The 27,348-nt window shown below is 44.1% G+C and overlaps 1 protein-coding gene across 1 annotated transcript; it reads right to left on the reverse strand.

Annotated features, from left to right (window-relative positions):
* Positions 1-11,684: 11,684 nt before the first annotated feature.
* LOC137545369 (mesotocin-neurophysin MT) lies at positions 11,685-17,526 on the reverse strand. Its single transcript, XM_068266528.1, has 3 exons — positions 17,404-17,526; positions 15,298-15,502; positions 11,685-11,734 (listed from the first exon to the last, which is right to left on the reverse strand). The coding sequence occupies exons 1-3, from the start codon at positions 17,524-17,526 to the stop codon at positions 11,685-11,687; spliced, it is 378 nt and encodes a 125-aa protein (XP_068122629.1).
* Positions 17,527-27,348: the final 9,822 nt, after the last annotated feature.

A 27,348-nucleotide genomic window follows, 5' to 3' on the forward strand; every position in this document is an offset into this window, starting at 1 on the left:
TTTGATTGACAGATTGGCCAATTTCACCTCCTCCATGTCATGTAGTGTGAGGGACAACAGATTTTATAAGTACTATAATCAGTTGGTGTAGGCAAGCTCTCATACTACATGGAAGGGAAACATTGTCCATTGACTAACAAATTAAAAATGCATGTGTGTATGCATCCATAGGGTGCGCACTTACTTGCGATTTTGATTGGCAACTTTTACCACTTGCATGTAGTATGAGAGCTTACCTATACAATCTGTTCACAGTATTCAAAATATGGTGGCCCTCATACTACATGTAAGTGGTAAAGTCGGCCGCTCATTGGCCAATCAAAATTGGGTGTATATTCAGCTTTAAGCCTGGTACACACTTTCAGGTTAAGCCTGGTACACACTTTCAGGTTAAGCCTGGTACACACTTTCAGGTTAAGCCTGGTACACACTTTCAATTATGTTTATCCAATCGCTAAGCAATTTTACCACCATTTTAAAAACCATTCTGTGTTGTAAAATAATAACTGTACTCTTGTCATTCCCAATAGTGGTAAGGAGTCAGTAAACATTGAAAATTGCTGTTTATGCAGTTTATATTTTGTTCACTAGGTGGAGACAAAACACCATAGAAAGCTGCAGAAACACTAAAGACGATACTGCCAGAGAATCTGAAAGAATTAAAGGGGAACTGAAGAGAGAGGTATATGGAGGCTTCCATGTTTATTTCCTTTTAAGCAATACCAGTTGCCTGGCAGCCCTGCTGATCCTCTGTCTCTAATACTATTAGCCACAGCCCCTGAACAAGCTTGCAGCAGATCCGGTGTTTCAGACTTTAACCACTTGAGGACCCACCCTTTACCCCCCCTTAAGGACCAGCGCTGTTTGTTTGGATCTGTGCTGGGTGGGCTCTGCAGCCCCCAGCACAGATCCGCGGCCACACAGAGCGATCAGATCGCCCCCCTTTTTTCCCCCCTATGGGGATGATGTGCAGGGGGGGTCTGATCGCTCCTACTTGCAGGCATTTTGCGGGGGGGGCACCTCAAAGCCCCCCTCCGCGGCGACATTCTCCCCCCTCCCTCTCCTACCTTCTCCCCCGGGAGATCTGGGCTGCACAGGACGCTATCCGTCCTGTGCAGCCAGTGACAGGACGTCCCCTGTCACATGGCGGCGATCCCCGGCCGCTGATTGGCCGGGGATCGCCGATCTGCCTTACGGCGCTGCTGCGCAGCAGCGCCGTACAAATGTAAACAAAGCGGATTATTTCCGCTTGTGTTTACATTTAGCTTGCGAGCCGCCATCGGCGGCCCGCAGGCTATTCACGGAGCCCCCCGCCGTGATTTGACAGGAAGCAGCCGCTCGCACGAGCGGCTGCTTCCTGATTAATCAGCCTGCAGCTGGCGACGCAGTACTGCGTCGCTGGTCCTGCAGCTGCCACTTTGCCGACGCACGGTATAAGCGTGCGGTCGGCAAGTGGTTAAAGTCAGATCTGACAAGACTAGCTGCATGCTTGTTTCTGGTGTTATTCAGATACTACTGCAGAGAAATAGACCAGCAGGGCTGCCAGGCAACTGGTATTGATTAAAAAGAAATAAATATGGCAGCCTCTGTATACCTCTTACTTCAGTTCCCCTTTAAATGAGAACTGTAGTGAGAGGTATATGGAGGCTGCCATATTTGTTTCCTTTTAAGCAATACCAGTTGCCTGCTATCTTCCTGATCCTCTTCCTCCATTACTTTTAGCCCTAGACCCTGAACAAGCATGCAGCAGATCAGGTGTTTCTGACATTTTTGTCAGATCTGACAAGATTAGCTGCATGCTTGTTTCTGGTGTGATTCTGCAGGCAAATAGCTCAGCAGGGCTGCCAGGCAACTGGTATTGCTTTAAAGGAAATCAATATGGCAGCCTCCATATACCTCTCACTACAGTTGTCCTTTAACCTTCTTGGCGGTAACCCCGAACGTAGTTCGGGGTAAGCCGCTGGAGGGTGCCGCTCAGGCCCTGCTGGGCCGATTTGTTTAATTTTTTTTTTGCTGGACGCAGCTAGCACTTTGCTAGCTGCGCCAGCACCCTGATCGCCGCCGCCGCGCGCCCGATCGCCGCTATACGGTGCGGCGCGCCCCCCCCCCCAGACCCCGTGCGCTGCCTGGCCAATCAGTGCCAGGCAGCGCCGAGGGGTGGCCCGGGACTCCCAATGACGACCCGACGTCAGTGACGTCGGTGACGTCATTCCGCCCCGTCGCCATGGCGACAGGGGAAGCCCTCCAGGAAATCCCGTTCTTTGAACGGGATTTCCTGATCGGAGATCGGCGAAGGCGATCGAAGAGGGCGGGGGGATGCCGCTGAGCAGCGGCTATCATGTAGCGAGCCCAGGGCTCGCTACATGATATAGAAAAAAAATTCTATTCTATGATATAGAAAAAAAAATTAAAAAAAAACTGCCGCGCTGCCTCCTGGCGTATTTTTTTATACCGCCAGGAGGGTTAAAGGAAACCTGTGATGTCCCTAAAAAAGAGTTTCACTCACCTGGGACTTCTGCCAGCCCCCTGCAGCCTGCCTGTGCCCGCACCATTTTGCTTTGCTTTAGATGCTGGATTGATGTTTATTGAAGTGGTGCCCTCTCAGTGGACTTGCTTTGCTGTATACAGTTTTCACAGCTTGACAGCTATCTATGCTTTGGATGATATCAAGCAGAATTGCAACACACCCATATGCACAGTGTGATTTATGAACTGGACTTTGCTTAAATATAGTCAGCAGATTCATGACAGGAGGCAATAACGGTATATCTTGATGGCACTAGTTAGAAGTGAATGTATGTGACATGCATGTGACTAATTTTGGGGTCTATACACGCTTTTTTTGCTGGCCAGCAATGCGTAGTAGTGGCTCTGCCGCTTGCTCTTGTTATTAACCAATTTTTATGATATTTGCTATAAATAAAGATTGTATCTGTGAATTATATACGTGATACCACAAACATTTATTTAATGTACAGGGCCAAATTTATATAGCAGGCCCATCATGGGACTGTGACAACCATAAGGACAAATAGTTCAGATATGGGTTATGTCAATTCACTTTCATTGCTGTGAGGTATTTGTTATAGCCTCTATGGCTGAGGTAACTAACCCTCTGATTGGCTGGCTATTCTCTCTCAGGTAGTAAGGGAGAAAAATGTAGGCTCAGCTGTGATTGGTCGCTATAGGTATAAGATAGAACCTGCCAGGTGTTGCTAGGCCTTAAACTTTGTTGCAACAGCCAATCAGAAGGTTTTTTAGGGTATATAAGAAGGTGCTTTGCAGTCAATTTCTGCCTTGTGTTTCAGCGTGGATGGGACAAGCGCCCCGCCCGCCCTCCCAAGAAGAAGAGATTCGTCGTGGTCAACCTTTATTGGTCTAAGTGAAGGGGTCCTGCGGTTTAATAATATGTACTAAGTGGGTCTGAACTGTAATGGTGGACCTATCCTGGAGTGTTTGGTTATTTATTAAATTATTTATTGAAGTTTAAATAAAGTTATTTGGACCTCTTTAAATTTTATTTGAAACCAATAAAGATGGCCACGGCCTTTTTATGCACCAAAAATGCATAGTTCTTTATTTATGTATAATATTAGGTAACGAATTGTGTTGTCTAAATTCCCATGGATTGCTTAATATTGGTTGTATAAAACTAGCAGAGCCGATGTGCACTACTAAGAGGCCAGTGGACAGACTTATGTCTGCAAATAACTGAGCTTCATTAACATGACCTGCAGCTCTACAGATCCTAGGAGTTTTAATATTGCTGGGCCCGCACCATCTCTGAATGATCCTCCCGCCCCTCTGCCACGGCTAAGTTTCCTTATCACAAGTTGATGGCCCCTGCACCTACGTGGCCCTGGATGCGCACCTCCTCGTTCACACTCCTGTCGCCCGGAACAACCTGCACAGGCACCAGTACAAGGCTTTCTCCCACGGTTTGTTCACACTTAGGGCGTTTTGCCTTTTTTCTTATAAGCACCGTCGATTTTTAAAAATGCCCTGAAATCGCTTGTGCAATGACTCCTTATGGGATAGTTCATATCAGGGCGTTGCGTCCAGGGGACAAGCAGAAATTACGCCAGTGCGAATTTACGCATCGTAGTTCGTAGGTGAAGTTTCAAAACTACGCTTACGAATTTATGCGTAGCGAAGTACCACTAAGCGTAGCTTACGCCCACTACACGTTAACATGTGTATTGCGTAGTGAACTACGAATGCATTACTCGCGTCTAATTTTCCACGTGCGATTGTATGCTTACAAATTTACGCGCTGGAAAGGGGAATGTACGCATGGAAGAGTTCTCGGTATAAACCGTTGAATAGGAATTAATGCGCTTCGCACTACGCGTAATTGCGTATTTTAACGCGTAGTCTAACAAATGCATAGGAAGCAAATATTTGATTTCGAAGCCGTAGTTTGGCGAAGCGTAATTGCATGGAAGTGCAATATGAACAAAGCCTTACTGAGCCTTTGCAGGACACTCCCGGGGACAGGAGCGTGAACGAGGATGCGTGAGGCCAGGACTGCACAGGCGCAGTGGCCGTCAGCTTTAAAGTCGTTGGTAATGAAACTGAGCCGCTGCGGGAAACCGGAGGATCATTCAGTACTGGTGCGGGCACAGGACGGCTGCAAGGGGCTGACAGAAGCCCCAGGTAAGTGCTCTTTTTTGGGGGGAACATTACAGGTTTCCTTTAAAGAGAACCCGAGGTGGGTTTGAAGAATATTATCTGCATACAGAGGCTGGATCTGCCTATACAGCCCAGCCTCTGTTGCTATCCCAAACCCCCCTAAGGTCCCCCTGCACTCTGCAATCCCTCATAAATCACAGCCACGCTGCTGACAAACAGCTTGTCAGAGCTGGCTGTGTTTATCTCTATAGTGTCTGCTGCTCTCCCCGCCTCCTGCAGAACTCCGGTCCCCGCCTGCATCCCTTTCCTCCCTGCTGATTGGAGGGAAGGGACGGGGGCAGGGACCGGAGCTATGCAGGAGGCGGGGGAGCAGCTGAGACTGACACTACAGATGTAAACACAGCCTCACAGCACGGCTGTGATTTATGAGGGATTGCAGAGTGCAGGGGGACCTTAGTGGGGTTTGGGATAGCAACAGAGGCTGGGCTGTATAGGTTAGCAGGGTGCCCCAAAATCTTAAGGCAGCAAAACAGTAACCTGTTGTTCTGTAAATCTGATTGATTCCTGTCACGCTCTTGTTTCATACTTTATCCATCATCACAGTTCCTGCATTAAAGTGAAAATAAACTGAAGAGACAAACAATTGTATTTATCATCCTATTACTCCTAAAAATGACTTTTTTTAAAGACTTTTTTTAGATGTTGCATGGTTTTATTTTATATTTAAACATTTACAAAGCAGAATGAATGTTTTGATGTCTCTGCTCAGTGGCAGCCTATTAAGTGTCCCTAAATGAAAATACCTGAACTATTGACCTTTTTCTAACTCCCCCTGCTCTCAGAAGTTGTATTCTGCCAGGAGAGCTTTTATGGCTGTAATTTGCTTATCAGTGATGTTTACTACAGGGAGTGCAGAATTATTAGGCAAGTTGTATTTTTGAGGAATAATTTTATTATTGAACAACAACCATGTTCTCAATGAACCCAAAAAACTCATTAATATCAAAGCTGAATATTTTTGAAAGTAGTTTTTAGTTTTAGCTATTTTAGGGGGATATCTGTGTGTGCAGGTGACTATTACTGTGCATAATTATTAGGCAACTTAACAAAAAACAAATATATACCCATTTCAATTATTTATTTTTACCAGTGAAACCAATATAACATCTCAACATTCACAAATATACATTTCTGACATTCAAAAACAAAACAAAAACAAATCAGTGACCAATATAGCCACCTTTCTTTGCAAGGACACTCAAAAGCCTGCCATCCATGGATTCTAACAGTGTTTTGATCTGTTCACCATCAACATTGCGTGCAGCAGCAACCACAGCCTCCCAGACACTGTTCAGAGAGGTGTACTGTTTTCCCTCCTTGTAAATCTCACATTTTATGATGGACCACAGGTTCTCAATGGGGTTCAGATCAGGTGAACAAGGAGGCCATGTCATTAGTTTTTCTTCTTTTATACCCTTTCTTGCCAGCCATGCTGTGGAGTACTTGGACGCGTGTGATGGAGCATTGTCCTGCATGAAAATCATGTTTTTCTTGAAGAATGCAGACCTCTTCCTGTACCACTGCTTGAAGAAGGTGTCTTCCAAAAACTGGCAGTAGGACTGGAAGTTGAGCTTGACTCCATCCTCAACCCGAAAAGGCCCCACAAGCTCATCTTTGATGATACCTGCCCAAACCAGTACTCCCACCTCCACCTTGCTGGCGTCTGAGTCGGACTGGAGCTCTCTGCCCTTTACAAATCCAGCCACAGGCCTATCCATGTGGCCCATCAAGACTCACTCTCATTTCATCAGTCCATAAAACCTTAGAAAAATCAGTCTTGAGATATTTCTTGGCCCAGTCTTGACATTTCAGCTTGTGTGTCTTGTTCAGTGGTGGTCGTCTTTCAGCCTTTCTTACCTTGGCCATGTCTCTGAGTATTGCACACCTTGTGCTTTTGGGCACTCCAGTGATGTTGCAGCTCTGAAATATGGCCAAACTGGTGACAAGTGGCATCTTGGCAGCTGCACGCTTGACTTTTCTCAGTTCATGGGCAGTTATTTTGTGCCTTGGTTTTTCCACACGCTTCTTGCGACCCTGTTGACTATTTTGAATGAAACGCTTGATTGTTAGATGATCATGCTTCAGATATCTCACTATTTTTGACTTTTCTGAGCCTGTCAAGTCCTTCTTTTGACCCATTTTGCCAAAGGAAAGGAAATTGCCTGATAATTATGCACACCTGATATAGGGTGTTGATGTCATTAGACCACACCCCTTCTAATTATAGAGATGTACATCACCTAATATGCTTAATTGGTAGTAGGCTTTCGAGCCTATACAGCTTGGAGTAAGACAACATGCATAAAGAGGATGATGTGGTCAAAATACTCATTTGCCTAATAATTCTGCACTCCCTGTATATTCCCGACAAGGTACTGTCAAGACAGAAGCTGTCACTTCCATGCTTGAAAATTAACAGTTTCAAGCAGCAAAATAAAACAGCCTGAGACACAAATGTTTATTTCATCATGTCACATATTGCCTCAGGTACACTTTTAAAGGATACCTGAAGTGACATGTGACATGATGAGATAGACATGTGTTTGTACACTGCCTAGCACACAAATAATTATGCTGTGTTCCTTTTTTTCTTTCTCTGCCTGAAAGAGTTAAATATCAGGTAAGTAAGTGGCTGACTCAGTCCTGACTCAGACAGGAAGTGACTACAGTGTGACCCTCACTTATAAGAAATTCCCCTTTTTTATCTCTTTTTTGCTCTCAGAAGACATTTTCTGCTAGGAAAGTGTTTTATAGTTGGAATTTCTTATCAGTGAGGGTCACACTGTAGTCACTTCCTGTCTGAGTCAGGATTGAGTCAGCCACTTGCATACCTGATATTTAACTCTTTCAGGCAGAGAAAGAAAAAAAGGAACACAGCATAGTTATTAGTGTACTAGGCACTGTACATACACATGTCTATCTCATCATGTCACTTCGGGTATCCTTTAAAAGAAGACTCACAATAGTGTAGTGCTGTCTTTATATGTTATTGCCCAACACCTGGTGTACTGCAAACAAGGATCTTGTGAGGTGATCTGTTCAGCCTCCACCATGGGATCACGTGTGTGACACACACCCCACCCCTAAATCCAACCGCTTACCAGATGACAACTACTCCTTATCAGTGTATTAATCGCTTTTGGTGAGTCTTGCCCACAATGGCACTTCTTATCCAACTTCTTCAAGATATACTTGTTATTATCTGTAATAAACCAACCTTGGATAACATAGAAGGTCTGTATACATAAGTGCACTCCTATTCGGACCTGTAGTCTAATGTCACCACTATTCCACAGGGTCCTGAAAACAAGTATAATTCAACCAGGCTGCTTACCATATGACATGCCGATGCTCATATACATTAATGGAAATGCACTTTTTACATCATATTCAGTGACCCGTACAGAAGTGCCAACAAGCCGGTTTCAGCAGTAAAAAGTTGTTTAATATGTATAAACCATTAAAGTAGTCCTTAAAACATCCTCTCCTCATGCAGTATGAGCATCTATTAAAACCAACAGTTATGGACTTTGCATAAAATGGTTCTGAACATGCTCCGAACACGGCGTCCCATTGGAGGCAAGCCTCTGCATCTCCTTCCCACAGCCATCCACCAGGGCCCTCTCACTCATCCTGTCTAGGCCAACCGCAAACGGAGATATGAGTTTATAAATCTAAAACTGAACGTGCACAGTATTCACAGTGGGGAATTTAGAGGGAAAATCCATAAAGAAAGAGTCCCAAAGGATAGCCAGTGAGCAGGAAATATGTAGGTAGGACCTGCATGGGTAGAAATATCTCCACTCATGGACATCCATTGTTGTGGGTGCTACTGGATCCGTGGGTCTTTTAATACCAGGAATCTTCAAGCCACCTGGAATTTACAGCCCGGAGTTCGTTCTAACTATAACAGCATGGTTTGGTGAATGTATTTGGCATTTGGGGGTAGAAAACAGTTACTTGCCTTAAAGAGAAACTCTGACCAAAAATTGAACTTTATCCCAATCAGTAGCTGATACCCTCTTTTACATGAGAAATCTATTCCTTTTCACAAACAGACCATCAGGGGGCGCTGTATGACTGATATTGTGGAGAAACCCCTCCCACAAGAAACCCCTCCCACAAGAAAAGTTCGAACTTTTTTGGGCAGTTTCCTGTCTGTGAACCTTGTTGCATTGTGGGAAATAGCTGTTACAGCTGTTTCCAACTGCCAAAAACCATGCAGCAGCTACATCACCTGCCAACACTAAAATGTTCACTGGAGTTCCTCTTTAACATATTGCTGCTGAAGAAGAAGGTGGTGGTGTATTGGGAAAGGAAGGGGGGGGGGGGTGATCATTTGCATTTTTAACTGTGAGGAAGGAAAGGCCTGTAGTAACATTTTATAGATTTTTTTTCAGTGCGCACTTTCACTGTGTAGTTGCTGTGTGGGACATCTTCACCCGCTGTATTGCAGTAGGTAAGGTCAGGGGGGGATAGCTGCGATTTCAAAGGGGATAACACCAATTTTGGTGACTACTCTTAGAGAGCCCATACACGGTACATTAAAAACGTTCGAGTTTCCCGTTTATTCGATCTAAACAATCAAATCGAATAACAGTTGGAAAGAATTTTTTTTTGATCAAGAAATTCGAACAATTATCCCGTTTTTTCGAGAAAAATCTGATTGGACATGCTGGAAAATGTTTGATGATTGTGTATTATAATTGTATCATGTATGTTAAATTGTATGAAAAGATCTTTTAGATTCTAATTGTAAGAATTGTTTTAAAGACTATAATCTTTATTTGCATTGTCTTCATAACAAGATTAAATATTAAATATTGAAGTATGTGTATGATTATTATCATTTTATTATAATTATATTTTATTTACTAAAGTAAAGTAAGTTTGTCCTCATCAAGGACAGTCCACAGGTACAACGCAAATGCAATTTTGGCCTTCTTCTGAGAATCCCCTATGAAGAGATGTACTAGTCCAAAACCTGTCACTTCTGTCAGCTTTCTACTCCCTACTGTAAGTGACAGCAACATAGGAGAAAAGTCATTTATGGCTCATTTTACTCTGGAAAAAAGTATTTCTTATTTGTTTATGTTTGCACATATTTTAAAGTGTACAATTTTTTTCGCCGTAATGCCCCTTTAACAATAAATAAATTGAACCACTCAGAGGAAAAATACAGCTCAATAGACGCTTTGAGCTACAACTGCTTTCTGTGTTAACTATCTGAGGTAAAATACAGCTGAAAAAAAACAAAGATTCTGGTTGAAAAAAACGTCACTTCTGATCAAATAAACCATTAGATTAAATACTTTATTTTTTATCTCGATCTTATTTCTCAATTTGATTTTTCGGCATATTTGATCATTTTCCCTGGATTTTCAGCCTAATCGTTCGTGTATGGTACCTCGAAAACAACTATGCAAATTTTTTGATCTAGCGGGAGAATCGAACAAATTTATCTAATCGAAATTTTTTTTTTTTTAATCGTACCATGTATAGGCACCTTTAGATACATAAAGGAACATTTGAAAGCATTCCAAAGCATTTTCTGTTTGTAAAAATGTTTACTGCAGAGAGCAGTACAGGCTTGCTTATCTCTGGCTTAATGGAAAATCTAATTGCTGGCAAGAATCTCTCTCTACTTGTGTCTTGATTCTACTCCCTCCCTATGCTGAATAGACACATTACCCTGGCAACAGCTGAGCCACTTCAGCACAAAGGGGTGGGAGCAGAGAGAAGACACAGGCAGAGAGATTCTTGCCAGCAATGATTACATTTGCAGATTAGCCAGAGATGAGCAAGCTTCTACTGCTCTCTGTAGTGAAAATAAACACACACAGGGCATACTTGTGAATGATTTCAAATATCCTTTTATGTATCTAAGAGTTGTTACTGAAATAATCCCACCTAAAGGATTTTTTTCCAATAGTTCAACCCAATGATGGGCTTTCTGCCTGTGTCATTTTAGTGCTATGTGCTCTTGTGGCTGCCCTCTGCACCCATAGTTTTTTATTTTATCATCGTCTTCAAACCCCTTTGGCTACAAAGCCATTGACTCTTACATGCCCACCTTTGAGTGTCACTAGTTAATAACCGTCAATGTTTACTTAATTCAGTGCAGATTTTCTGGATCCCTTATGGCATTTCCACCGAGTGACCCTGTGGACCGATGGAGGCCACTCCTATAGCTCAGAGAAAGTCACCTGCAGTGGCAGACCTAGGGTGTTTGGCACCCAGTGCTGATTATTTACCGGCCCCAACCTGCCCATCATAAAATTTTGTTTGAAGAGGAGCTTTGAGGGGGTAACATTCCAGGACAGGTGGTCTAGTGGTACCCCAATGTGACATCCACTGTGGTCTGGTTGTACCCTCCATGTGCCATTCCCGGGGGTCTAGCGGTGCCCCTCATGTGACATCCCTGGTGGTCTGGTGGTATCCACCCCATCCCCATAAAGCTTACCTGGTGGTCTAGTGGTACCTTGTAGGGAGGGGGGCCTACATTATTCTTATCACTCTCTCCATGGGCCCCTTCCTGTTTATTAGATAGCCATCTGAAACACTGAAAGTTACTCAGTCTCCTTCTCACTGAAGGGTTTCTACTCTACAAATATTTGGAATCTGACTGCCGATATTAAAATAAAAACCGTAACTATCGTACGTAATACATAGTAAACATACTCTATGTAGTACAGAAGGTTATTTATTTTGGTAAAGGAAATAGCAGGTATGCTGTGATACTAGGTTGTGGGCAGATGGGAAAGGGTTTGTAATGTACACCAAAGTCCAATAAACCTTTGGAGAACTTGGAGTGTATATTCCAAGACTATGGTGAATAATAATACAGGGTAGACATGTCTACATTGTTTTAGATACTTTATTCATTATACAGTACACCTATACACGGGTTGCTTGTATCCTGCTTGATGTGGTAGTGCGGTCTGACTGGGATGCTCTTGGTTGGTTGGCACTGGAGAGGTCATGTGACTGGACTAGGAGAAGACAGAATCCTGCTCACAGGCCGGGTCCACTGTACAGCTCTCTGCAGAAGAAACAAGGGAGAAGATCAGTCAGCAGCAATGCATCAGAGACTATTTTATATGTTTTTTTTGAATCTTTAGTTTATGGCTATGTTCCCATTTACATCTTTCTGCCATGGGAGGTCACTTGCTTCCTGCTCCGTAGGCCTATGGCTACCCACATAGCAACAGAATACGTCTCTAGTAGGGATAATCAATGATATGCAAATACTTCCGAGCTGATGCAAATGTATGCACATTTTTTTGCAAATATGTGCAGCTTCAAAACGGAGCAGTCATTTTAAACCTGGGTTTAACCATCTTAGCGGTATGGACGAGCTCAGCTCGTCCATCACCGCCGATGGCTGCCGCTCAGGCCCTGCTGGGCCGATTTTGTTGAAATAAAAAGCAGCACACGCAGCCGGCACTTTGCCAGCCGCGTGTGCTGCCTGATCGCCGCCGCTCTGCGAAAGAGGGTCCCCCTAGCCGCCTGAGCCCTGCGCAGCCGGAACAAATAGTTCCGGCCAGCGCTAAGGGCTGGATCGGAGGCGGCTGACGTCAGGACGTCGGCTGACGTCCATGACGTCACTCCCGCTCGTCGCCATGGCGACGAAGTAAGCAAAACACGGAAGGCCGCTCATTGCGGCCTTCCGCGTTACTTCTGGCTGCCGGAGGCGATCAGAAGAATGCCTCCGGAGCGCCCTCTAGTGGGCTTTCATGCAGCCAACTTTTAGTTGGCTGCATGAAATAGTTTTTTTTTTATTTAAAAAAAAACCTCCCGCAGCCGCCCTGGCGATCTTACTAGAACGCCAGGGTGGTTAAACTGATTGGTCCATTTTCAAACTGCATATATTTGCATAAAAATTGCATAAACTCAGAAGTATTTGCATCTGTTTGATCCCCTTTAGTCCGTAGCCTGCAGACTAGCGAAAAAGTCTGCACAGCCTTAGTCCTACAATGTTACCGGAGGGGTCACGTCTTGGTCCCGTCCGGGCAACATGCTTCGTATGCGTGTACAAGGCTTTAGAATACACTTTGAAAGACTTCTGTAAAATCTGGAGCTCTTGGCTTCAATAAAATTGAGTGCAGACCATGCATGCCCAGTAGAACGAAGGTGCTCGTGCATGGCCGGATGAGTTGAATAGGTAAAGAGAGTCCCAATGCTGGAATGATGGATTTCAGGAGGATCCAAGAAACCTCCCGAGCCTCCAGAGGGTTCCCACTACTGAGGTAAGTATCCAACCTTTTTTTTTTCTTTTTTCAATTCAGGTGCTTTGATGAAAAATGTTATGATAATTTTGTATAAATGTATGCAGCTTGGTATTGGACCAACCAAAATGATGATTTGATTTGTCCATTTACACGCTGCATAAACTTGCATAACAGAATAAAACATTGTCATTATGTGAAGGTTGCTAGCATCACAATGACAATCTCTTCTACCCTTATACCCCATGGAACTAGGGCACTTGCTGAAAATAGGCTGTTTGCCACCAGTTGCAGTGGGCATAACTGTACAGTCAATGCTGTTTCTAGGCAGAGGCAACCCAGGCAGCTGCCTAGGGTGACAAGAGGAGGCACCACAGAGTCATAGTCAGCACACTGTGCTTTATCAAATGCCTACACGTTGCTGCTAGTTCCTTTAAAGCGGTTCTGAACTCTTGCATAGCACACAATAAAACGTTTTCATTCCACATATAAATACTGTAGAAATCATCTGCACTGAGATGTGCCTGTTTATTTAGCTACAGCAAAGTGTAATTATCTGTAGGCGTGCGTACAGGAAAAGACAGATGTTTTAACCCTTTCTTAAAGAGGAACTCCAGTGAAAATAATGTAATTAAAAAGTGCTTTATTTTTTACAATAATTATGTATAAATGATTTAGTCAGTGTTTGCCCATTGTAAAATCTTTTGAATCCCTGATTTACATTCTGACATTTATCACATGGTGACATTTTTACTGCTTGCTGTGTTGGCAGTTGGAAACAGATGTAAACAGTTATTTCCCACAATGCAACAAGGTTCACAGACAGGAAACTGCCAGGAATACCATGGTCCTCAGAGTTTCTTGTGGGAGGGGTTTCACCACAATATCAGCCATACAGCGCCCCCTGATGATCCGTTTGTGAAAAGGAAAAGATTTCTCATGTAAAAGTGGGTACCAGCTACTGATTGGGATGAAGTTCAATTCTTGTGTACGGTTTCTCTTTAACTGTACTTTGGTCACTTATGTTCCAGTAAGTTCAGGCAGTAATGGGAAAGTTGCTGCTATTCTCTACACAACGGCTATAAATGTCAGTAAATGTCAGGGTTGTCCTAAGGGTCTGCTCACTTCACATCATCCTGCGCATTACCAGAAAAGCTCTAAAAGCAGCCATGAACCAATTATGACAGGTTATAAACCGGACTGTGTGTGCCCAGACTACTGATTGGGATGTAGTTCAATACTTGGTCACGGTTTCTCTTTAAATCTTCAGGTTTTTTTTAGGATTTCTGTAAATTGTAAAGAAGATTTTTCCCCCTAATAATTATCGTGCTGCACCTAACCTTTTAGAGCAGAGGGGAAGATCTGAGTTAAAAAAAAAATATATATTTTTCAAGTCCACTTAAATAAGGAAGTAATTTTAACCCCAAATTGGAAAGACTGATTAGTGTAACAAAGAAGGCCAGAATAGCATAACAATGATAATGTAGGTCATATTAATGTGCTAATTACTGTATATGTTCGCATGTAAGCCAAATTTTGAGGACAAAAAAAGTGTTGCAACAGTGAAAGGGGGAGGGGAGGGGTGGCTTATATGCGAGTCATGTGTGAGGATAGTTACCTCTCCTGGTTCCTGGTAGGGATCTTCCTATCTCCCGTGCAGCTCTCCTTGCTAGATGTCCAGGTTTCACTTTCTTCTCATCTGGGGAGCCTCTTTCTGTTTCCCTTGCACTTCTGCACTCGGCCACTAGAGGTCAGCGGCTACAAAGCTGCAAGGGAGATGGGAAAATGGCTGCCCAGAGACCAGAAGACACTGAATCCTGGATCTCTATCAAGTATATCTCTAGCAAGTATAGAGATGCAACAGTAGAAGGACACCCGACCTTTAGGTATAACCAATAGCAGATCGGCCAGCCGGTGCTCAGTGTCATGCAGGTACACCACTCATGCAAAGACCACAAGTAACATTGAAAGAAGACACGGCACTCAGGAGCTGTACTAGCAAACAAGCTGTATTGGATACACTACATGTTTCGAGTGGAGCCCTTCCTCAAAGAGCTGTATTGGAGCAGACAATACACTACATGTTTCTAGTAGAGCCTGAGGAAGGGCTCCGCCTGAAACATGTCGTGTATCGTCTGCTCCAATACAGCTTATTTGCTACTACAGCTCCTGACAGTGCCATGTCTTCTTTCGATATTACAAGTATAGAGATGGGAAGATGGCTGTCCTGAACGAGGAGGAGAGGTGGCTCTATGTACACTGCACAGCATCATATGCACTCATATACACTCTGCTGAACATACATACACTCGGCTGAAATCCCAGAGCACCAAAATGGCCAGAATTAGCCCTGTGTACAGTCCCCGCCCGTTCTCACCGTGGTTGCAGCAGATTCCGGAAGCCGCACAGTTGCCGCCGTTGTTCCCGCAGGGTTTCCTCCCGGACTCGCAGGGGGACGGCAGGTAATTCTCTTCCTGGCATCTGAGTGTCTCTGATGTCCCAAAGTAACAACCCAGCTCCTCCCCACAGCAGATGCCTGGCCCGAAGCAGTGGCCTTTGTTCCGGGGCCCACAGGGAATACACTAAGGGAGACAGAGGAGAATACAGCTATAGCCGGTCTGCAGCTTGGTGAGGACAAATTACATTTACCAGATTTGTATAATTATCACAGGTGACACTGACTGCCAGTGAGGATGGTCAGTGCCAGGCTATATTTTCCTATTTGCATGCAGACTTGATGTCATGCAAATTGTATGCAGTGTGGAACCCAAAAAATCATCTGAAAAAGCATTTGACTTGCCCAGTTTTAAGTTGCATATAATTTGCATCAAATTTGCATGCTAGCCAAAATTATTCACATCTCATTAACTATATCATTAACTACTGGCCTGTGAAAAGATTTTCTTTTACCTTGTAGTGCCAGTTCTTAGTCGCTCAATTCAAGTCAAACTCAAATTTCGTCTATGGTCCAAAACATTAAACACAACATAAAACCAATAGCTAAAAAGAATTTAAATGGTTTTGAATCATACTCAAACCTCTACTACACTCAGGAGCTAATTGATAAGATTGTCATTGCTGTAGTAAAATGATCAGATTAGCTGTGTACACAATGCAGATCATTATGTTCTACTTTGTTTGCTCAGTAATTATTTAATTACAAGGCAATTACTTGTAAATAATTGGTTCCCTCTTGGTTCCCTCTTGAGCCGGATTAGCGGGAGCGGACAGTGTAATGCTGGGAACACACGGTACGTTTTTCGCGTTCGATTCTCTGCTCGATCGTTTTTTCCACTCGATTCTCTTATTCGCTTGCTTTTCTTATCTTTTTCCATTCAGTTCTATGAGGAGTTGAGCGGTAAGACGATCGAGAGGAATATCGGACATAACGGAATGTATCAATCGAACGCATCTATCGAGCGGGAAAACAAAACGTATGTTCCCAGCATAATGTTTGCTCCAGTGGTGCGGCTGTAGCCTGGGGCAAAAGTGTTACACTATAGGCTATATGGGAGAATGCCTCCCCCTGCTTGGGATTATCGCAAACTGCACAGAAGTGCGGTCTGCTTACTGCAATGGATCCCGTGCATTTGTTGCAGAGTGACAAGTGTGAGCGTCTCCTATTTGGAGCCATTCATTGTCCATTTAGAAACGAGTGGAGAACGGACAAAAAACGTTCGTTCTCTGCTCAAGTGGGAACAGAGCCTAAAAATCTAATTCTGCATTTCATACCACTTTAAGTGTTTACAGATACCACCATGTACACCTCAGTGGCCCTCTGAGACAGCACTATGCACTATGTACCTGGGTGGCACTACACTGGGGCGTTCACTCCATCCCCCCCACCCCACCCCACCCTTAATCACTGTGCCGTCTCCCGCTCAATAACAAACAGTTAACTTTGATTCTCCAGAAATGCTTACTAAATGCTACAAAGATAAGGAATTACACACACAGAATTTCTCTCCCTCCTGCCTCCTCCCCCCCTTTCTTGTATAATTATGAGATACAGGCTGGAGGCTGGAATGATTTGTCTGTGATCTGTCCACACAGGAGCAACTATCTAGAAAGTAAGGATTAAAACATGTCAGCAAACTAGCCAAGTACATCTGTAGGTAACTTTTCTTCAATAATAGCACCATCATTTGGACAATCGGCTCTGCTCAAAAGCCTCTGAGTTCTGTTTGTGATGTTTACATTTGGTTCCTATCGTTGCTGAACTAGCTCGCATTAATTTTATCACCTGAGTTAGGCAAAAAAAAAAAATATCTAAAGCTCGCCATACAAACATCAATTCTGATCACCCAAATGGGCCCCACCAGCCATCCATTGTGCCTCCTTTGTGCTGCTCCCAAGCCCCCAAATAAGATTTGAAGCTTGAATCATCACTGGTGCTACAACTCAGTATGCCCTATAACTTGTTTTCACAAAGCAATGATATGATAATAATGTTGTAGTAGAAAGTAAAAAAAAGGAGACATACCTTCCTTATGTCCATGATGTCCAGCACGGACCTCTTCCCACCGATGGGGCAGTTTTGGATGTAGCAGGCTGAGGAGAGGGCTAAGAGGCAGAAGAAGCTGACCGCCAGGGAGCTGTATGACATGGCTGACATGTTGCTTCTGTGAAGTGTATGGACTGTACTTGGAAGTTCTCTTCTTCTGCTGGCCATATAGACCGTTATATATATCCCCTCATTGTGCGGAACTCCTCCCGCCCACCCCCATTCCTCCACCATGGCTCTGTTGTGATGACACCAAATTCCTGGATTATTAACCCAAGGTTGAGAGTGTGAGCTTTGCAAAGAACACATCATTTTGCAGGAAGATTTCTGAAACGTGTTAAGAAATAATGCAGGGATGTGTAAGACCTTCCTTTTAATTATCCCCGAACCCAAGGTCAGCGTGGGGCGGCCGAGCCTTTTATGAGTGCTCACAACCTGCTTAGGCTTTGTCGCTTTGCATTGCGCAGATTGTTGCACTCCTTCCAAATATAGAAAGCAGGAAAATGTAAATATTCATTTCAGAAAGATACATTTTTACTTTCTAAATGTAATATAGTCTGTGAAATATGCAATTATTCTGCGCTGTGCACTGACTTAACCATGGGGACAGGACTTTATGTCAAACCACTGTAGATAGATAGATAAATAAATACAAAAGAACATGAATAGATAAAAAAATAGATTAATAAAAAAGAACATATCATAGATAAAAAGATAGATAAATAGATAGATAATATATAGATGAATAAAAAGAACATACATAGATAAGAAGATAGATAAAAAATAAAAAGATCGCAGATAGATAGATAGATAGATAGATAGATGATAGATAGATAGATAGATAGATAGATAGATAGATAGATGATAGATAGAACATGGATAGATAAGAAGATACATGAATAAAAAGAACATAGATAAAAAAGATAGATAATAGGAGCATAAAAAGAACATAGATGATATATAGATGAATAAAAAGAACATAGATACATAGATAAACGATAGACATATAAAAAGAAGATAGATAGCTAGATAGACCCTTATTCATTTCCCTTTTTCACCCAGGTGATATTTTCACACCTCATCAATAAAAAAGCCTTCTAAGCCACCCGCAAGCAAGAAAAAAATACTATACAGTACCTTTTCAACCACTTTTTGGTATTTTTTCAATTGAAGAGCACCACAAAAGTTGTGTTACACAGAAGACCAAATATCAGAGGCGGGACAAGGTCCTCCAGCACCCAAGGCTGAGACACCAATAGTGCGCCCCTCCATCCCTCCCGCCCCAGCCATCACACAGTGATTGCTAATAGACCAGGGGTGCAGCTAAGGTTTTTGTGGCCCCAAGCGGACTGTAGCAAGAGGCCCTATCCGCGGCGAAAAATGGGTGTGGCTATCCCGCATAAGTGGGCGTGGCCATGACATGTGGGTGGAGCAGGAGGGCGGATTGGGGCGGGGCTGTTTGCGGGGAAAAAATGGATGTTGGGGTGATTGAGGCGCGCGTAGCGCGCCGAAAGATTGGCGCGGCCATGACATTGTATGGGCGAAGCTTAACCGTAGCACAGCAAATATAGCCAACTATGACCATTAAATAATAAATGCAGCAACAGTTACCCCAGACACCAGAAAATAAAAACGCAATTTGGGCCACATTTCAGCAGAAATCAAACGCAATTAGGGCACATTTTCAGCAGAAATCAAACGCAATTAGGGCACATTTTCAGCCGAAATCAAACGCAATTAGGGCACATTTTCAGCAGAAATCAAACGCAATTAGGGCAGAGTTCAGCAGAAATCAAACGCAATTAGGGCCACATTTTCAGCAGATATCAAACGCAATTAGGGCACAGTTCAGCAGAAATCAATCGCAATTAGGGCACAGTTCAGCAGAAATCAATCGCAACTAGGGCCACATTTTCAGCAGATATCAAACGCAATTAGGGCACAGTTCAGCAGAAATCAATCGCAATTAGGGCCACATTTTCAGCAGATATCAAACGCATTTAGGGCACAGTTCAGCAGAAATCAATCGCAATTAGGGCCACATTTTCAGCAGATATCAAACGCAATTAGGGCACAGTTCAGCAGAAATCAATCGCAATTAGGGCCACATTTTCAGCAGATATCAAACGCAATTAGGGCACAGTTCAGCAGAAATCAATCGCAATTAGGGCCACATTTTCAGCAGATATCAAACGCAATTAGGGCACAGTTCAGCAGAAATCAATCGCAATTAGGGCCACATTTTCAGCAGATATCAAACGCATTTAGGGCACAGTTCAGCAGAAATCAATCGCAATTAGGGCCACATTTTCAGCAGATATCAAACGCATTTAGGGCACAGTTCAGCAGAAATCAATCGCAATTAGGGCCACATTTTCAGCAGATATCAAACGCATTTAGGGCACAGTTCAGCAGAAATCAATCGCAATTAGGGCCACATTTTCAGCAGATATCAAACGCAATTAGGGCACAGTTCAGCAGAAATCAATCGCAATTAGGGCCACATTTTCAGCAGATATCAAACGCAATTAGGGCACAGTTCAGCAGAAATCAATCGCAATTAGGGCCACATTTTCAGCAGATATCAAATGCAATTAGGGCACAGTTCAGCAGAAATCAATCGCAATTAGGGCCACATTTTCAGCAGATATCAAACGCAATTAGGGCACAGTTCAGCAGAAATCAATCGCAATTAGGGCCACATTTTCAGCAGATATCAAATGCAATTAGGGCACAGTTCAGCAGAAATCAATCGCAATTAGGGCTGCGGCTGCAAAAAGAAAAGAATTTACTCACCTGGCAGGCTGGCACTGGCAGAAGTCTTCTCTCCTGGTCTCCTCTCCCGGCCGGCTCCTCAGGCGCGCAGTTCCCACGGAGCTCCCTCCCTGGCTTCCTCCTCCAATCTCCCGCGCTGATTCATGCAGGGCTACGGGAAGATGGCCACCCGAAGCCCTGTACTGGAGACATAGTCTCCAGAGCAGGGCTTCGGCGGCGGCCATCTTCCTGTAGCCCTGCTCTGCTCTGCCAGTGCCAGCCCGGCGGGGCTGCGGGGAAAAAGTGACGTCACGCCGACGTCACGGAGCCGCCGAGGCCCCTAAGATTGTGAGGCCCCAAGCGACCGCTTGGTTCGCTTTATGCCTCACGGCGCCCCTGTAATAGACTAAAGGTAGCCATACACTGGTCGATTTGCCATTAGATCGACCAGCTGACAGATCCCTTTCTGATCGAATCTGATCAGAGAGGGATCGTATGGCTGCCTTTACTGCAAACAGATTGTGAATCGGTTTCAGCCTGAAACCGATCACAATCTGTTGAGCTGCTCCTGCCGCCTGGCCCAACCCACCCCCCCTTGCCCCTCCGCCCCCCCCCCCCCTCGTATACATTACCTAAAGCTGGCTCCGGGTCCTCTTCTCCGCGCTGCACCCCGCACCGCATCCCAGCGTACACTGTGTCACTCCGTGACCAGGAAGTTCAAATAGAGCGCCCTCTATTTGAACTTCCTGGTCACCGCAGTGACACAGGAAGTTAATGTACGCTGGGATGGAAGCAGGAACAGAGCGGTGCAGCGCGGAGAAGATGCCCGGGAGCCAGCGTCAGGTAATGTATACCTGATCGGATCGGCCGCCGCTAGCGACACGCTCCCTACCAGCGGGCGATCGACAGTATTTTTCGGCACAGCGCGATCGACGGACCGATCCGATTTCGGGAGGAAATCGGATCGGCGGGTGCGTTTAACGCGAACGATTGGCAACAGATTCGAACCCAGTGAACGAATCTGCTGTCGAAACGGCCGCAAATCGGGCCAGTGTATGGCCAGCTTAAGAGGCGCCCCAGGGCCCCAACACCTTAATCTCTAGTTATCTGGCTTGCAGTCACTGCCATGTATCCCCTTTTCTCTTATCTCTCTTTGCTTCAAGCACAATAGGGCAATGATAGCTGAGTGAGTTGTGCTTCCCCCTCCTACACTGCGCCCTGATGCTGGAGCCTCTCTAACCTCGGCCCGGCCCTGCCAAAAATTATCTTCTAGGGGAAATTTCAGAAAAAAACGTGAACTGAATAAGGGCCATATAAAATACAGGTAAGTTTTCTCCTAGGAGATACTTTTTTGTCTTCTGTTCTGCACTGGAATTGAAAAACTACCAAAAAGAAGGTGAAAGTACCGTAAAATTATTCCGAGCTGGTGGCTTAAAGGGAATCTGAAGTGAAAACAAACTTATGATATAATGAATTCCATATGTAGTAAAGCTAAGAAATAGAACATTAGTAGCAAAGAAACAAGACATATATTGTTTCCAGTACAGGAAGACTTAAAGAGAATCTGTAACGACAAAACGTCCCCTGGGGGGTACTCACCTCGGATGGGGGAAGCCTCAGGATCCTAATGAGGCTTCCCACGCCGTCTGCCGTCCCTTGGGGGTCTCGCTGTAGCCCTCCGTACAGCGGTGACGTAATATTTACCTTCCTGGCTCCTGCGCAGGCGCTCTGACGGCTGTTGGCTCCGAAGGAGGCGGAAATACCCGATCGCCGTCGGGTCCGCTCTACTGCGCAGGCGCAAGTTTCCGGCGCCTGCGCAGTAGAGCGGACCCGACTGAGATCGGGTATTTCCGCCTCCTTCGGAGCGAAAGCCGCCACAGCGCCCCCGCTGGAGCCTGCAAAGGTAAATATTGAATTGAACAGTCGGGCCTGTCGCCGGCTGTTCGGAGGGCTGCAGCGAGACCTCCGTGGGACAGAGGACGGCGTGGGAAGCCTCATTAGGATCCTGAAGCTTCCCCCACCCGAGGTGAGTACCCCCCAGGGGACGTTTTTGATGTTACAGAGTCTCTTTAAGAAACTTCAGTTGTTATCTATGCAGAAGAGCGTCTCTGAGCTCCACAACCAAATTGGTTGCTGATTTCTGGAGCTCTATACTTTAAAGAAACAGTGACAGAGAGCTTCAGATAAGATGTTCAAAGGGTCATTAGCTCTGCAAACCACACTCTGTATTTTAAACAATAAGACAGAGCAAACTGCAAATATGACAATATGATGCAATGCTTTAAAAAAAACGCAATATAACTAAAAATAAAAATGTATTTGCTACTAATGTTCAATTCTCTATCCGTACTACAATACAATTCATTATAACTTCACCCCAAAGGGATTTTTACCCTAATGGACAAGAGCAATTTTCACCTTTCAGTGCTCATCCCTTTCATTTGCCAATAGCTTAATCACTACTAATCACAATGAAATGATCTATAGCTTGTTTTTTTTCACCACCAATTGGGCTTTTTGGGGTTGATATTTGTTTTCAGTAATTACTTTATTTTCTATGCGTTTTAAAGGGAAAAACAAGAAAAAATGAAAAAATACACTATTTCTCCAATTTCATCTCCTATAGTTTTAACCACTTTACCCCCGCGCGTACGTATTTCTCCGCCCCTTTTTCCATCCTTTAAAAACCAGGGACGGAGAAACACGTACTTTCCGCGTTCCCGACGCTGTCCGCGCTCCCGCTCGTAAACACGCCGCCCGCCGCTAGTAAAACCGCCGCCGCCCGCTCGCCCGGAGATCAATGAACGGGAAAATCCATTCCCGTTCGTTGATCTAAGCCCCACAATGACCCGCTGCTCTCCTATGGGCAGCGCGATCATTGTGAGAAGAAACTCACGTGTCCAGCCTCCTTATTCTTCCTCCAAGCTTCCGGAAGGAGGCTTGGAGGTCGCAATAAAGCAAAAAGTTACTGTGGCCAACTTGTGGCCAAATAGTAAACTACACCCTACACATTTTTCACATACAAATAAATGACTTTTACACAAAAAATTAACTCATTACCTCCCACACTCCCCATTTTTTTTTTTTTTGGTAATTAAAAAAAAATTCAAAAATTTACAATTAAAAAAAATACATAATTAGTTACCTTAGGGACTGAACTTTTTAAATATTTAAGTCAAGAGGGTATAACACTGTTACTTTATAAACTATGGGCTTGTAATTAGGGATGGACGCAAAACTGAAAAAAATGCACCTTTATTTCCAAATGAAATATTGGCGCCAAACATTGTGATAGGGACATAATTTAAACGGTTTTATAACCGGGACAAAAGGGCACATAAATTTCATGGGTTTTATTTACAGTAGCATGCATTATTTAAAAACTATAATGGCCGAAAACTGAAAAATAATTTTTTTTTCCCCCACATTTTTCCTATTTTCCCATTAAAACACATTTAGAAAAAAATAATTCTTGGCATAATGTCCCACCTAAAGAAAGCCTAATTGGTGGCGGAAAAAACAAGATATAGTTCATTTCATTGCGATAAGTAATGATAAAGTTATAGACGAATGAATGGAAGGAGCGCTGAAAGGTGAAAATTGCTCTGGTGGTCAGGGGGTAAAACCCCTCAGTGGTGAAGTGGTTAATATAAACACTGCTACTGTACATAAAACCCACACATTGTATCTGCCTATTTGTCCTGGTTATCACAAGATTTGAATTATGTCCCTAGAACAATGTATGGTGACAATATATGATTTGGAAATAAAGGTGTATTTTTTCTGTTATGTTTTTATTTTTTTATGGAGGGGGCTGGAGGAAGCCCCAGGTAGGTATAAAACGTTTATATCCTCTCATCACAACCCTTATGCAAAAACATGAGGTAGAGAATGGGAAGAATGAAATGCTTCTTTACATACTAAGGAAGGACAGGGAGATCATACTTCTCTCAGTTATAGTGCTGCAATGCTGACCACAAAGAGATAAACTCTCAAAAAAAGGGAAGGAGGTGTGTGGGGTCAGGTGTTCTGTGTTCACGTGGAGAAACTATGTGCTGCATCCACCCAGCCCCTCCCTGACTCGCGTGAGTGATGATGGGATGGGGAAAGAGCTTAAAGGGACACTTAAGTCAAACAAAAAAAAATGAGTTTTACTCACCTAGGGCTTCCAATAGCCCCCTGCAGCTGTCCGGTATCTTCACCGTCTCCCTCCGATCCTCCTGGCCCCGCCGGCAGCCACTTCCTGTTTCGGTGACAGGAGCTGACAGACTGGGGACGCGAGTGATTCTTCGCGTTCCCAGACACATTAGCACCCTCTATGCTGCTATATGATATATGCTATAGCAGCATAGATGGCGCTATTGTGGCCAGGAACGCGAAGAATAACTCGCGTCCCCAGCCTGTCAGCTCCTGTCACCGAAACAGGAAGTGGCTGCCAGCGGGGCCAGGAGGATCGGAGGGAGACGGCGAGGGCACCGGACAGCTGCAGGGGGCTATTGGAAGCCCCAGGTGAGTAAAACTCATTTTTTTTGTTTGACTTAAGTGTCCCTTTAAGCAGCTGTCAGTGTCTATCTAATAAAAGTGCACAAAAATAGAGCTATGGGAATCGCCCAGCCAGATAAATGGAATATTTTTTACTGCAAAAAGCACAGACATACAAAAATGTATGTGTTGTTAATTCATACAAATGTAACTCTTATTCATATTAAAAATGTAAGTCTGATGTTGGGCTTTATAGATAACCCGAGACAAACCTTAGGCAAAAAATTAGATACTTACCCAAGAAGAAGTAAGCCTCTGGGTCCTGGAAATGCTTCTCTCATCCTCCTTCCAACTACCGTGGCTTCCTGGGACCCTCCTGCAGATTGTGACCGCGCTCCTCTTCATGCACAAGGGTCGCCATGCTACACCTACACGAGCAAGGCCTCTTGTGCAGGAGCAGCTCCAGCTTACTGCACGGCAACAGCCATACTCACACAAGTGCAGTATGCCTGCAGCATGAAGAGGGGAGCAGTCGTGACCAGAAAGCTCTTGTATTCTTTGGGAGGTCCATGTGCGCCAATGGTGGGGCCAGGAGGACATAGGAAGCCTCTGGATCCTTCTCTCTTCTTAGGTAAGTATCTATTTTTTCCCTAGGTTTGCCTACACTTAAAAGAGGAACTGTAGTGAAAATGACATAATGATTAAAATGGCTTATTTTTTACAATAATAATTTATAGAATATATAGTCAGGGTTTACCCATTGTAAAATTTTTCCTCTCCCTAATATACCTTGTGAAATCTATGACTGGTTTAGTTCTGCTAGGCGATCTGTATGTTTCTGATAGTTACTGAGAGTTCTATGCACAGAAGAAGATACTGCTTGCTTGGCAGTTGGAAGAAGCCATTATTCCCACAATGCAATGAGGTTCACAGACAGCAAACTGTCAGGACCATGGCCATGACGTGACACTGTGGGAGGGATTTCACCACAATATCAACCATACAGATTTCCTGTGGGGAAGGGGGTAGCAGCTACTGATTGGGATGAAGGTCAATCCTGGGTTACAGTTCCTCTTTATCTGATGCTACAGTTTCCATTTGCTAAGTTGCTTGCACTAATTTCCACTATTCTACCAAGACATTCAGATGATGATCCCTCCATCCTGCTTTCTTGACTTCCGGTACACAGAAGTCCCACCTGGTGTATGTGCTGCTGAACAATGCTTAGAAACACTGATGTCTAATTATTTCTTAATAGGGTCCTGGATGGAAATGTCCGCGGCTTGTCAGCTTCTGTGCTCCATTTACGATGGCCAATAAGTGTCAGTCATTATCTTAATGGTCGTCAGCATCTCAGAGCTTAAATATCAGCCACTTAAGCTGTAATTTACCACAAGGACAGGTCACAACACTGGAGAGGAGTCAAGCTGTGAGGGCTCGGGCCTAATTACATCACTTAGGCAGAGCGCGGGGCCTGCTTAGGCTAATGAACTTCCCTCACATGATTTATCTCACATCCTTAGAAATTAAGACATGCTGACTGCATTCTTATGTCATTATCAGTGCCGACCTTACAGATTATTGGTGGCCTTTCATTAGTCCAAAGAGTTTATTAACCTCTGCATGCCCACATGGGTGTCCAGTGTGCAGGACGAGATCCTGTACTTCCTGTATTGTGAGAGAAATATGGAGGCTGCAATGGGACATGCTAACAAAACCAATAAAAAACAATAAGATCAGTAATAAGATCTATTTTCTAAATTATAATAAATAGCAGCCTTTTTTCATCTGCATGATGACAAATATAAAATATTTTACATTTATTGGAGGAACCCCTCCCTTCCTTTCATATTGCCGGGACAGAATCCGGCAAAATGCTGGAATAGGTGGTGTCTGGCAAAGGAGGAATTGCTAATGGCTGCCACCTGTATAACCCTAGTTATGCAAAGAGAAGGGTGAAAAGCATGCACTGAAATGCTCATAGGCTTGAAGGAGTGTTTATTTATCTTTTGTATGTGTCAGAGTGGTGCAACTAAATATTTTGAATTAAAAAAATGTTTGGTTTGGGTCTGCTTTAATAACATTTTCATAAAGACCAAATCAAAATTGGCAGCATATCAGTACACAGCAAAGTCCCGGTATCTGGCACCTTTGGGGATCACATGGTGCTGGATACATGTGCTTGCCGGTTGCTTGAGCTAAAAAACTCCACCCCCTTCTATGCAGCATCAAATACCTACCGAGTGTCCAACGTGTCTTCAAACCATCCTGTAGCTGCTAGTGGCTTTCTGGCATTCTCGTGCACGGCTCCCACCCTGTCACCTGACTCACACCAGGTCACGTGACACACACTTCAACTTTAACCCCTTAAAACACCATCCCTGTTATCCCTTCAGGCATACTGATTAGTCAAGATTTCCGGTTGCCTGAGTTCCGCATAACGGGGACTTTGCTGTATATATTTGTTTTCATTAGGAAAACCGATTTATTTAAAGTATACTCATGGTAAACACCAGGTAAAAAAAGGATACTTGCCTAAGAAAAAGGAAGCCTCTGAATCCTGTATAGGCTTCCCACTCCATTCTCCAGGCCACCGCTGCTGCTCTAGAGATTGTTGGATTTCAAATCCAGGCCCCACTCTTCTTTATGTACGGGCGTGGCCATACTGTTCCTGCTCAAGCACTGCGG

The sequence above is a fragment of the Hyperolius riggenbachi genome, chromosome 1 (genome assembly GCF_040937935.1).
Source record: "Hyperolius riggenbachi isolate aHypRig1 chromosome 1, aHypRig1.pri, whole genome shotgun sequence".
NCBI classification, from domain to species: Eukaryota; Metazoa; Chordata; class Amphibia; order Anura; family Hyperoliidae; genus Hyperolius; species Hyperolius riggenbachi.